The sequence below is a fragment of the Hermetia illucens genome, chromosome 3 (assembly GCF_905115235.1).
Source record: "Hermetia illucens chromosome 3, iHerIll2.2.curated.20191125, whole genome shotgun sequence".
Lineage (NCBI taxonomy): Eukaryota > Metazoa > Arthropoda > Insecta > Diptera > Stratiomyidae > Hermetia > Hermetia illucens.
Window position 1 is genome coordinate 52,154,242 of NC_051851.1, and position 12,721 is coordinate 52,166,962.

The window sequence follows — 12,721 nt, forward strand, 5'->3', positions numbered from 1 at the left end:
CGAGGAATACATGAGGACTGGCAAGATCATTGTCTTGTACAGTCAGAGCTTTGACCCTATGGTGAGACGTTTCGAGCGGAACAGTTTTTGTAAGCTGAAATAGACTCTGTTCGCTGTGTTGGCTGGACGTTTTAATGGCGGTAAATCCGCTTTCGCTGTTTTGTCCAAAATGTTGAAATCAAACTTTCTCAACAACATGAAGGTTAGACTGTTCGGTCCGAATATTCCCTCTCTACTATTATACAGGAATAGTGCATGGGAACTGACCGTCACTTTATCCACTACTTTGTATTTCGGCTTAAAATGAGATAAGGATAAAACAACTAAGTAATAACTCACTTTAAACGGTTTAGAACGATCTGCTTTGCATACTCAAGGAGCTAGCAATTAAAGATTATGAAAATTAATTTTGATAGATTTCGGTTTGCACGACTAGAAATCAAACAGAGAAAATTGTAAGTATTGTCAGTAGCGCGATGGGCACCTTTTGAGAAAACAACTTTCAGAAGACCGAGTAAACCAAGAATGGAAAAAGTGTTAATAAAATGGTTTACGAAACAACGATCTAGATATTTGCCAGTAGGTGATAAATTCTCGTTTTAAAGCGATCTGTAGAGAATTTAACGCCAGTGACCAAATAAGTTTAGAAAGAGGTACAGAATACGCCACAGCAAAATTGATGGAGAAAGTCTATCTGCAAACAAGGAATCACTAAATCCATTTAATACTGTGTTCAAAAAGTCAGAGAAGTTTTAAATTTAATCGTGCAGGTAAACTACTCACTACAAATGCTCTTCTGGGGTTAGCAGCATTGTGACAGATATCTGTGACAAATTTCAAGTCAAAGCATTCATTACTTTTCGTTTACGCTTGATTGTACAACGCTAAAAATGCATTCGATGATTTTTGCGCTGTCTAATATTAATATAGTTAAGCAGAGAAGTTACATCAAATTTAGTCTGTAGAGTAAAATTTTGGGCACAGAAATGCTAGGATGATCCAGAAAACTTTTGGGAACCATGGTTTGTCGGAAAGGAATATTTACAAGTGGTATAAAACGTTCAGAGAAGGTCATGAAAGTGTTGAAGACGAAGAGCATTCTGGACGACCGCCAACTTCTTCTGATAAATAATACGTCAAAAAAATTGAAGAACTTATTTATCAATGGACTCTTCACGTTAGAAAATAACTACATGTTTTTTTCTACGCCGAAGTGGCAATTTTACCCGCCCAATCAACATACATTTATTAATTGTAATGGTTTAAAAATGCATTTCTCAGAAGGCGGGAAAAAATTGTGGTGAGTAACTGACATTTCCCGTGACGTAATTCGGCGAGTAGTTTGAATCTTAGCTACGTGAAAGCGTACGATTCAGTGTTTGTTACTTCCGACTTATGAAGCAGTTATTCAGTTTTTAACAGAGAGGAATGGAAATGTTACGTGGTTACGTGAAGGGGCAATTCGATAATTTACCTTCTGTTTGGGTAGTAATGAGCTATATAGCAATTTCCGACAGGTACAACGTCCCCAAAACGTGTTAAAATGGGAAGATCAATATGGTGTCTAATTCACACTAATTATACTAATTAGAATAATAATGTTGTAATAGTGATGACAATATATGTCTTCACGGATGGTTTCAAACATATTTTCTATTTTACAAATGTGAGAAGTTAAATTAATGCAAATCTTCAACATATTGCTACATAATTGATTTGCAAGTTCCAATGGAAAAATTTTTGGAGACACGGTGCAGTGAGGAGACTGAAGTTAATGCGCAACGATAACCTTTGGCGGAAAAAAATGCCCGAGCATAAGATGCACAACAAACTTTACTTCCATCTTTATCTGGGTGGAGAAAAAAAATCCCGTCTTTAGAACATATACAGGCTGAAAAAAAAATGGATTTGCACTCAGTGGGATTCGAACCTTGAATATATATCTTTTTGATATTATTTGTATTAGGCTCATTTATTTCCCGCAAAATACTTCCTTCGTAATTTTGCAGCTTTAGATCTTCATGAAACATGATCAAATCGGGAAACCGGAAGCTGGATGCTCAGGTATGAAAGGTTTTGTGTATATGTCTTATATAAAGACATTTGAGTGTGCATTTGCCCCATTAGTACGTAGCAGGTAATATATGCAAATATTGTGTGAGAGTATCTACTTTTGGGTGATATTGACATTCATAGTCTTGAATTTGCGAAGAAGCGACAACTTTGACCTATTGTAACTTTGTAAGTAATAATGAGATTTTCACCAAACTTGGTAGGATCATGCTCTATATCATAACCTAAATTGCTGCATTTCATGGTGGTACGCTGTACTTAAGGGGGTTCTGCAGCCAATTAGTGAAAATTATAGTTATATACCAGTATTAACTTTATTTGGATAGATATAGAGGGTATTTCAGAGCCTAGGCACTATATAGTGCCTGCCTCCTGAATTTTTCCAGATATTTCGGTTGGAAAGTACTAATCGAAACCTTTCATTTCATACCTGGGGTGACTATCTTTGATGAAAATAAATTTACCCCCCCCCCCCCCCCCCCCCCACTCTTTTGCATGTATGGGGAATTATGTAACTCTGTATGCGTGAGCGTTCAAAGTTCCCACCTTTCCACCAAATTTGACGTGAATCCTTGAAATGGTCTCCAGGAAAGATGTGTCTGACGGACATACAGACAGACAGTAAACCGATTTTAATTTTTTTTGTTTTACATAAAACCTTAAAAATGAATAGCAGCGAAACAACATTTAAACGCACTCAGATATTGTTAATTAAGATTGGAATTTAAGTTTATAAAAGATTAAATCACATTAAAATGATCCTCATAATACAACCCTAACTCCAGAGAACCCGGATTTCGGGGTATTTTGTGGAATTATTTATTCAGAAAAACACGGAAATTAACTTTAATATTTTCATGAGGAAGGACCAGTTGCCGGCATACTGAAGTTTTTTGACTTGACTTGTGACGTCACACAATAGTGCGTTTGAATTTGGTTGAAATTTAAAATAATGGTACTCTAAAGAAAATAGTTTTTTTTTTCAAAAACGGTCTTTGAGAGTATTGTTAGATTGCATTGCAGAAATAATTTCCATCATTAGTGGAAATAAGGCGGAGAGTCTATTGTCGAATGACTGTTTGTGACCTCGCTGCTATTGTCCGTATTTCGAAAGGATCTGTCAATACCAAAAGATATTTTGAACCTGAAATGTGTAAAGTTTCGGCAAGTGCCAAAATGACTCAATTTCTTCGAAAAAGAGCATTCATTTTTCTTGACTTTTTCTCCAAAAATTCAATATGCATGGATCTACAACCGCGGTATTAGTACCTTGTAGCTTCTGGTTATTTCCAAAACCCCAAAACACCCTGCGGGCAAGTTATTTTGAGACGGTAGAAGAGATACAACAATTGTTTTGAACCAGATTTTGTTTCAAGTTGAAATGTTCTTGAAAAGTCATATTTTACGGGATGTGGGCCCTGGTGTTTTGGATTACGCCCAGTGCCTTTCTTCTGAGTGTGAATTACAAATGGAAAGTGATGATATTTAAGTATTGTTTTTGCGACTAAATGTATAACGAGAGCTACTGCAATGCTTTGCTATCGAGAATTATTATGCAAGGGAATATTAGAATAGGGAAAGTGTTAAAGAAACAATGAAGGATATAATACAATATGAAACCCGCAGTCAACTTGGGTGAAAATTGGCCAGAAAACAATCGCAAAATGATGGAATAAAATTGCGACATATAATTATATGAGTGATCGCAACCAGGATAAACATTCTAGTCGAAACGTGGTGATAAACGCAAATAAACATCGCAACTACGGTGACACTCTATCGATCCCAAAGAAATAGACTTTTTTTCTTATACAGCTTTTTAATTTTAGGAACCATACATTCTAGAAAAGTTGATGACTGTCAAATATCATCGGACGAAACAAATAATGTCAGCTCATATGTACAAAGAAGTATCGAGGATAGAAAATATCAACTGCTGACGCAATTTCAATTTTCAACAAAGCACCTGTTTTCCAACGAAACTAATGTCCTTCATACAGAAATTGTAAACAATTTATTACGTGAAGGGTAGCTGTAATACAAAAGGATGTACATATTTTTCCTGGTTTTTCTTATAGACATTTTATAATAACTCTTTCAGCTCTTATTTTGACCGCTATTTCGAGACATTACTGTATAACTAGGTCAGGACTGTAGAGAGAAAATCCGTGTCCAGGACGAAAGTTATACGGACCCCTCACATTTAACTTTAGCTATTTCGTTGAGTGTCTCCATTCTGGACCCTTGAGAAAATTCTTCTTAGGGAAATCATCTCTCTCTCAATTTGATTCTAGTTGGTCCGATTTGATGCATTCCTCACATTTCAATTTTATGATTTATGATAGTGAATCAGAATACCAACCTGAAAAATGTCCAGGCCTTCAACTAGCGAACCCAGCTATTACACGTTTCAGCGATTTCCCCATACCTCTTAACAGCCAGTAGTTTCTCTGTATCTGTATCATATCAACATATATTCCGTATTCTAGAAAGGATATTTCTTGATTTGACCAAATCTCTTCAGAATTTAGCTGGACCATGGCTTTCGCTGACCAACTTGGCCGCTGTTCTCTTTGTGACTTAGCAACATTCCTAAAGGTTCCCTCCTTGCTTAAGTCCGACGGTGAAAGTTTACAATAAACTGCTCATCTTTGAACTTTTGCTGATCAAAAGCAAACACAGGCATCGGAGAGTCGGGTATGCCCTATTTTCTGGAGCATTTTCAAAGTAACGCTAGCAGGTGCGTAGTAGCTAGATAATTACAGCTAGCAAAAGGCTGGCTTTCGCTGTTCCGAGCAGTTTCGTCACTTGCCGCTCATCCATGATCCATACATCATTGATAGTAATCTAGTAGGTCTTATTTTCCTCTTAAAGCCTCCTTTGCTCTGCTTTCCTCAACAATGTATCTTTTATTCCCACAACTTCTGCATTGAACCTGTAGATCAGTATTCTTTTACATGTTTTCGCAAAGAATGCATACTACACAGGACCGTAAACGGAAAGTTTGGCGTCATGGGAAATAGTACAGCCATTATCTTACCAGGATATCTACCTACAAATTTTGTTGAAGTCTGGGTAAAACCACCCTATTCCCTCCCTCCTCTTGTCAGGTTTAAATTATGCCTTTTTACCAACTTCCTTTTTAACAAAAAATAAAAAATACACATATTGTGTTCAATCATAACTTTATTTAATAAAATCGGGATATTTAGTTCTCTTCAAATAAATAAGGGATGTATTGACATCAATGTTAATTCACGCTTGCATATGGGACATCTATGATATTTGGAAATAGCTGATTTTATACATCCTTCACAGAACACATGCCCGCACAGAGAAGATGCAGGATTCTGGCAAAAACTTAAACAAATCGCACATTCAATTTTCGACTCACCAGTCCGTCTGCTAGTTGCATCGCCGTTAAGTGCTGAAATGTTTTCATAAGCATAAGAAAATTCTGGATATGTTGGCGGATTGAAAGGACTACTCCTTGCTGAATCCGTATTATAACTTCTTTGTGTACTCGACAAAGCTTCGAACAGTAAGTCATTTAGTGCAGTAGATGTAAAGTTACGTTCTTGTCGCCTATCCTGTGCCCTTCCCAATTGGTTTTCTTCGCGATTGGACAGATGAGATCCAAAAATTTGATGCCTAGGTGGGGATTCCCTCAAAATTTGGGGTGGATATTGGTCATTCGGCGCAGAGTCCCCATCTTGCGACATAACAAATTCAGAGCATCCTGAAATGGAAAAAGTATTTCAGGCAGATACTCACTATAATCACTACTTCATTATATACACAAATGCGACGATACCTAAAAACACATTAATCACAGAATAACACACAGTTAGGGAGTTTTAGTTCTGCTTTCGAATAAAGTTAAGAAAATCCGGTTTTTCGAGGTGCAGGTGCTCCTATCACTTTGGTAAAATCCTTTTCACTTTAGGGGCTAAGCATTAACTTTTTCTTTGGTTTATTCATATTGACGATTGGTAGCCTTAAATTGCGTTGCACGAAATACTTACTATTTTGCTCGTTTATAATGGAATGATCGATACACGAAATCTGCTGCTTTTATATTAGGCTGCTATCGTAAGTTTGTCGCGTCATCACACTTAAAACCGAGGGGTTCCCTCTTTTATTTTGCTTGTTTAGACGTGCATTCCAGCCGGAATAAGGTGTATTCTGCGTAGATGATATAAATTTACAGTGGCGGGCAAAAGTTCACATACACCTTGAGAAAAGTTTTGCCGCTTCAAAATGTGGTTTTTTGATATCATTGTTTGCAATTTTAATTCCACTCTTAGAAGAGGACAGGATAAGGAGAGCATTGAGGGAAAATGGGAGGTCTTTGCTCTCCAACCTAGTTAAAAACTCGCGGCGATCACTCCTTTTAAAGAGTTATGGCGATTTTTTGATATCATTATGATAAAGTTTGAATTTTCAATCCAATCGAAAGGAAGAGGGAAATCAGCCACCTTCTCCTTCCGGGAGTGCGACATAAACAAAGTACCACTTTGAGGCGTCACAATTTTTCAGAATGGAGAACGCTCGCAACAAGTTTTCAAGGGGTTGCAAAGAGAGGATCTCCGTCTTCGTAAACCAATTTTTATTAGGAAAATGTAAAACAAATCGTTTTCTATCCATATTGACTCGAAAGCTGGGAGATGACTGTAAGGATAAAAGTGTTTGCACATACGTAATGTACTAAAGAATACAATAAAAATATTTAAAAAATAATTTGAAATAGTTAAGACTTGTTTTTTCTTCTCTTCGCTTGTGATATTTATTATCCTTGCAGATGCCGATATTTCGGGAACCACTTGCTCCCTGCATCTGTGTGTGACTTGTTAGCAAACATCGATATGAACAACTACGTGTAAAGATTTTTTTTTCTGATAAAATTTCCGCGCATTATTCGTGCAAAGTATTTTTCAGAGATTCCTTTAGGCTCACTTTTCATTTTGCAAGTTTTTGCTTCAAAAGTACCTTAGTAATGATCAATTGGAAGAAGATCAGGTGATTTAGGCATTATGTGAAGATGGCTTCGTACATAATAAAGTAACCAGCCCTTCGCAATGAGTGCAGTATGCTTCAGACCATTTTTATATTGAATATTCTAATGCTCTCCAGGATCAAAACCCACCACACAAAGACGTAAATTTTGTTCTAACATGCTCTTATCTTGATTTCAATTCATTATAGCTAAAAAACATGACCTCTACAATGCCTTACAGTTGGAAGGAGATTTTTCGATTGCATTGGTGTGCTCGGTTTTCACCAGGCATTTCTCTGATTATCTTTTAAGAAGAAATTGGCTCCGGTTTCATTCATGAATAATATTTTTTTTCTTCAAAATTTTTATCTTTTTTATTGTGACGTCTTGCAATATTTATGCCAGAAAGGATAACTGTATGAATGATTTTCGGATAAATAGATTTATTCGAAGGTTTTGTCACGTATTGTGCCAGACCTTATTCAATAACCTTCACGTTACCCAAGATGATTCTACACTCTCGGTAAAAAAGTTCATTTGGTCGAGAGCTTTTCACTTTATTTTTAACTAATTTCCTTTATTTTTATAATTCGTAATGCTATGTTAGGTGGTTGCAAATGATAAATCAGCCACCAATAAATCAACCACCCTATATGCTATTATTTATGAATGAAGTCTTGAATTTCCATATTGATTTTTTTTTCAGGCAATCATTTTCAAGGCCTTTTTTTAATTAATTCCGCCGTTTCTTGTAGAACCTCATAAATGTGCACTGACAATCGAGAAGACTTTCCAAGTGCCAAGTTCATATTTTGGCGTTGAATTACTTTTAAATACTTACCCCTAACACCCCAGTTTAAACATTTACCCGGCCTAGAGGAAGCTACTGGATCATTTTATTCTCAGATCGATTCATTAAAACAAATAATAATATAAAATTGATGGGCTGCAAAGATTTTTTCACAGAATCCTAGCTTCATCCTTATTTAGTGGCAAAAATGTGGTACAAGACTCTATAGTAACATATTGAAAAAATTCTGAACTGGAAATGGAAAAGTTTGAATTTTAAACGGAATATTCTGAAATTGATTGAAATCAAAAGTAAGTTTCGGAAGTTTTGTAATTAGTTTGGAGAATTCTGAATTTCACTTGCAAAACCTCTAATAGCATTTCAGCAAAAAATCCGTTTATTTAACTTCATAAGAAGCTTGTGTTGCACATTACGTAGTGTACGAATAATTTTGTCCATAGTTAATTCTCGTTTTTATAAACTATTTTTATAGATAAATATTGAGCTGTTTTATATATTTTATTAATAAAATTAAGTTTCAATCATAATTACATTAAAATATTTGAGTTATTATGAAAAATTTACTCAAGAAAACGAGGTGTACAAACACTCATGAGGTTAATTGTTTGCACACGTGTAAAATGTCAAAAAAAATCTATCTCGCAGGTTAGACGCTATTGCGAAATAGTTTTATCAGCTGTTTAGAGTCTGTGAGTGGAGGCAGCTTTTGCCTTAAAGTGGATAGTGGATCTTAAAACAAACTCAGAGTTGACAGGCCATGGAAATTAAAATATATGATGGGGGAAACATTACGATAAAGTTCATTCAAAATAATCTCAAAAGACATTTGAAGCATCGGCAAGCTTCAAATGTGTATCTATTACGCCACTAAAGCATAGAATAGATTACAAGAGCTTCACCTGTTTGTAGAATTAAAGCTGGCTGCATAGAAATTAACATGACTCATTGCATAAAAAAGCTACCTGGAAATGGTTGGATTGCTGTCAGCGAAGCAACAGCCCAGCAGTCAGAAGGCCCACTAGAAGACACGAACGTAGGCGGGCTTGTAAAATTTGCCTGAATTTGTGCATAGTATCAAAAAAAAATACGTGGAATTTGCATATTAAAAACAACTTCTGGCAATATTCTTCACATGGAATGAACTAGCTGAAAGAAAGTTGAATAGCTCCTGGCAATTTGGGAGTGGAAAGTGTCAAAAATCAAGGTGAAAGGATCATGAGAACCAGAGGGTGCACACTGAGAAATGGTCATATAGTACGCAGAGGAGCGCTCAACCGATTGCACTTTCCTTACCCTGCATATTCTAGAGCATTTCTGATCGCGTAGTAATTTTTCTAGCCCAATAGTATAGTTCATTATTGAAATACAGAGCAACTTATACACCCATCTGCAAAAAAAGTTTTTTCTGCTACCGTGCTAGAGGGCGTTGTGATCATCCTAAAGAAAAAATATAAACGGCATTTTAACATGCGGAAGTAATTACAGTTCGCAAAGTAGGATTATTAAAAAATATTAATATTAATTTTGGTGTTTTTTCAATCCTTCTTTAATGACTAAAAAAAAAAATTAGCGAATGAATGGCAATTATCCTAGTTTGCGAACGGTAGATGTATGTTTTGATAAATACGCGCTTTATTACGGCGATCGACATAAACCTGGCATGAGACATTTTACCTGTTTAACATTGTAATTTCCGAACGACTCCGAATATTATATCTAGATGCAATTGGTGCCAAAAAAAACCGACTCCCCGGATCCGACATACGGGATGACCCTCCTAAGAGGAGCTAAAGAAACTACTATTAAATTGCCAAAGGCAATTCAGAAGATAGATATTTTCCAAATGTTTTATAAATAATTATTTTATTTATGACAATGTGATTCTAAAAACCATTAATTTCAACTTCTACATCTTCGAAATCTTCTTCGAATGTAAGATCTTCTTTGCTATTGTATGCAGAAACATGGTCGCCAATTGAAAATTGCTAAGTTATTTAACACTCCCAAATCGGAAGGTAATTTACCTTCTAAATCCTCGTTATCCAGAATGACAATATTCACTGACGGTCGTAACTGTAATCGATCAAACCATCGAAAGGCGCAATTATTATCAGCTAATATCCATCCTGAAATTCTCCACGTCAATTCAATAAAATCCGATAATAATAGTGTTCCCTTTATTTGCTATAGAAGCTGTTACGTACGCAACAACTGTGGCCGCATGTGGGGCGCCAACTCTGCTACGGACGCAACAATTGTGCCCCACGTTGGGCGCCAACTTGTTACGTGCGCAGCAACTACGGTCCCACGTTGGGCGTCAACTGTATTACGTAAGTAATAACTGTGACCCCACATTGGGCGCCACCTCTGTTACGATGAGGGTCCAGCGTTGCATCACCTTGGCACCAATACGGTCACCTGGGCTATCAACCAACCAAACTCCCCTAATAGGTTTGCAAGTCGTGAACACTGACTGCGCGAGATAATATTGTATATGGAGCCAGACGACACTTGCTGGAGCTAACTTTAATGCTAGCAGTTCGGCGAGAGGTAGGTCGTCGGGGTTCTTGGTTCTCATATACTATCTTCCTGTCAGGACACATAGATTTTATCATCTGCCTTGCCTCAGGAGTCAGCAAAACTAAACCCGCCCGGGGTAAACTACTCTATTTGAAACGTGAAATCTCGAGACGGAGTCACACTCTTTATGGTGGGCAAGATGATATGATGGCCCTGTGGTGTCCCACCCCAATCTAATCCTTCCCTCCATTATGTTTGAAGCGGCAGGAGGCCGCCAGATGTTATGACGCCCTTTTGGAACGTGACCGATAACCTGTGTAGCACTCGAGAAAACAGCATTCTTGATGACGTTGCTTTCTGTTGAAAAGTACCTATTTAGTTAAGAAAGTACTGAAAAACGAGAGAAAGCACTGATTAACATTAAAAGGTACTAAATTTAGTATCTTTGGTACTAAAAAGTCAAAACTGTATATGTCTCAGGCGGATTTTGCAAATTCTTGGGTAATGCACACGGATTCAATTCCTGTAGTCTTACCACAAAATTTTACTCTTACTTCCACGTTCTCAACACCCGGGGAATCCAAAGGAGCAGAAGAGAGAGGACGAACGGCGAGTTTTCTGTAGCGTAAAACAGAGGTGAGCTAACTGGCCTTCCAAGGGGCTGATAACCTGTAAAATATTGTCTTTTGAACTGCAAGCTGAGCCGCGTGTTGGAATGAAAATGCAAAGACAACTACAGAAAATGGACTACGAGTTTTTAACTCTTCTGTTCCGAATTGGCGCTTTTAAAGAACACATGGAACAAGTCGAGAAGTACAAGGTAGATGACTTGGTGCTATGGGAAACGAAATTATTAGACAGTGAGGTATTTGATTCTCAAACGCACTCTTGTTCAAAAATGAAAAATCATCCTTTTTCACACCCAGCAATGCTAGTGTGTGGTATAAACTTTTGCCACCCACAATATTGCAGACTTCAGAACGATCAATGAAAGAATTGGTACGCCCAGCTAATCAAACGTACCTAGTCCAACGAGAGGGAAGGACGACTCAGTTAGAAAGGAATTCTATAGCACCGTTCTGTCAGTATTGGCTTCATCGCCCGCGAACAACGTAAAGATAGCACTGGTGACTTCAGCACAAAGATCGGAAAAGAGCTGGTCGACCGTGGAACTATTGGGGGCCTAGTTTCCACGATGTAATTAACGACAACGTCAGTAGGTTCACAGTTTGCATAAGAAAAGTGGTAATCTCTTGGCTCATCACAGAACCCACAAGAGACATCGGCTTCCCCAGATGGGACACTAAAGACGTCCTCATTGACAAACGAGCTGCATCTAGCATTGCGACATTTACCACTATTTCTTCAAAGCAAGATATCGATGCCGGGTAGAAAATAATGGTAGCAGCAGGCTTCCCCCAGCTATCAGGTTCGATCACGAAAAGCTCCCAAGCCGATAGCAGTAACATGAAGTGAAATTCGCAATCAAAACCGTATAAAAGGAATGAACGGTTTTACGGACAGTGCTATCACCATGCCACAAAAGGCAAATGCGAGAAATATATAGAAATAAGATATATCGTGGACAACATTTACAGAAAGAGAAAACGGAGGCATATAACTTATATTTCGAGGAACTACTTCTTGCCACAACACATTGTATATACATATACACTAGGCAGAAAAAGTGTGCGTACACTCAGTAGTAAGATACTTTTCCTTAGTAAAACAAAAAAATTAAGCTAATTTTTGTGGCGAATTTATTATCCAAACATTACAAATAGTTCCGTAGTTTTAGTGTATTTAATTCACTAAGTTATAAGTCTTACAAAAACCAGGCTATAAAGCCAAAAATTAAAAGAATCGCAATAATTCAGTAGAAAAAGTCTGCGTACAGTAAAGAAATATTTAAAAAAAATTATATTTGAGTAAATATGAAAAGCAAATCAGTAGCTTGTAGGATACCCTTTTCTTTTTATGACCTCTTTTAATCTTTTCGGCATAGAAGATACAAGTTTAGATGTTTCTTCAACACTTATTTTATTCCATTCTTCTTGTAATACATTTTTCAGCATATCCTTTGAAGTTATATCGTATTGGCGAATTCTGCGTTCTAATAAATCCCACAGATGTTCTATGGGATTTAAATCTGGCGATTGTGGGGGTGTATGTAACTGTTTGGGAACATTATATAATAGCCACAGCTTATTAACCTCAGCCGTATGCTTAGGGTCGTTGTCATGCATAAAATAAAATTCGTCACCCAGGCGTAAATTTTCAGCACCTTGTTTTAAATTACGTTTTAAAATATTTAGGTAGTC

General features: G+C 37.0%; 1 protein-coding gene across 3 annotated transcripts; it reads right to left on the reverse strand.

Moving 5' to 3' along the window:
* Positions 1-5,247: 5,247 nt before the first annotated feature.
* LOC119651666 (E3 ubiquitin-protein ligase RNF4-like) lies at positions 5,248-6,255 on the reverse strand. 3 transcript variants are annotated; one of them, XM_038055357.1, is made up of 3 exons: positions 6,099-6,255; positions 5,561-5,812; positions 5,248-5,500 (listed from the first exon to the last, which is right to left on the reverse strand). In XM_038055357.1, the coding sequence occupies exons 2-3, from the start codon at positions 5,793-5,795 to the stop codon at positions 5,292-5,294; spliced, it is 444 nt and encodes a 147-aa protein (XP_037911285.1). In that variant the 5' UTR covers positions 5,796-5,812; positions 6,099-6,255; the 3' UTR covers positions 5,248-5,291. The 3 variants fall into 3 exon arrangements, with proteins under 3 accessions (XP_037911285.1, XP_037911283.1, XP_037911284.1); XM_038055355.1 differs by having other exon boundaries at positions 5,248-5,812; XM_038055356.1 differs by having other exon boundaries at positions 5,248-5,812; positions 5,888-6,255.
* Between the last annotated feature and the right edge of the window lie 6,466 nt (positions 6,256-12,721).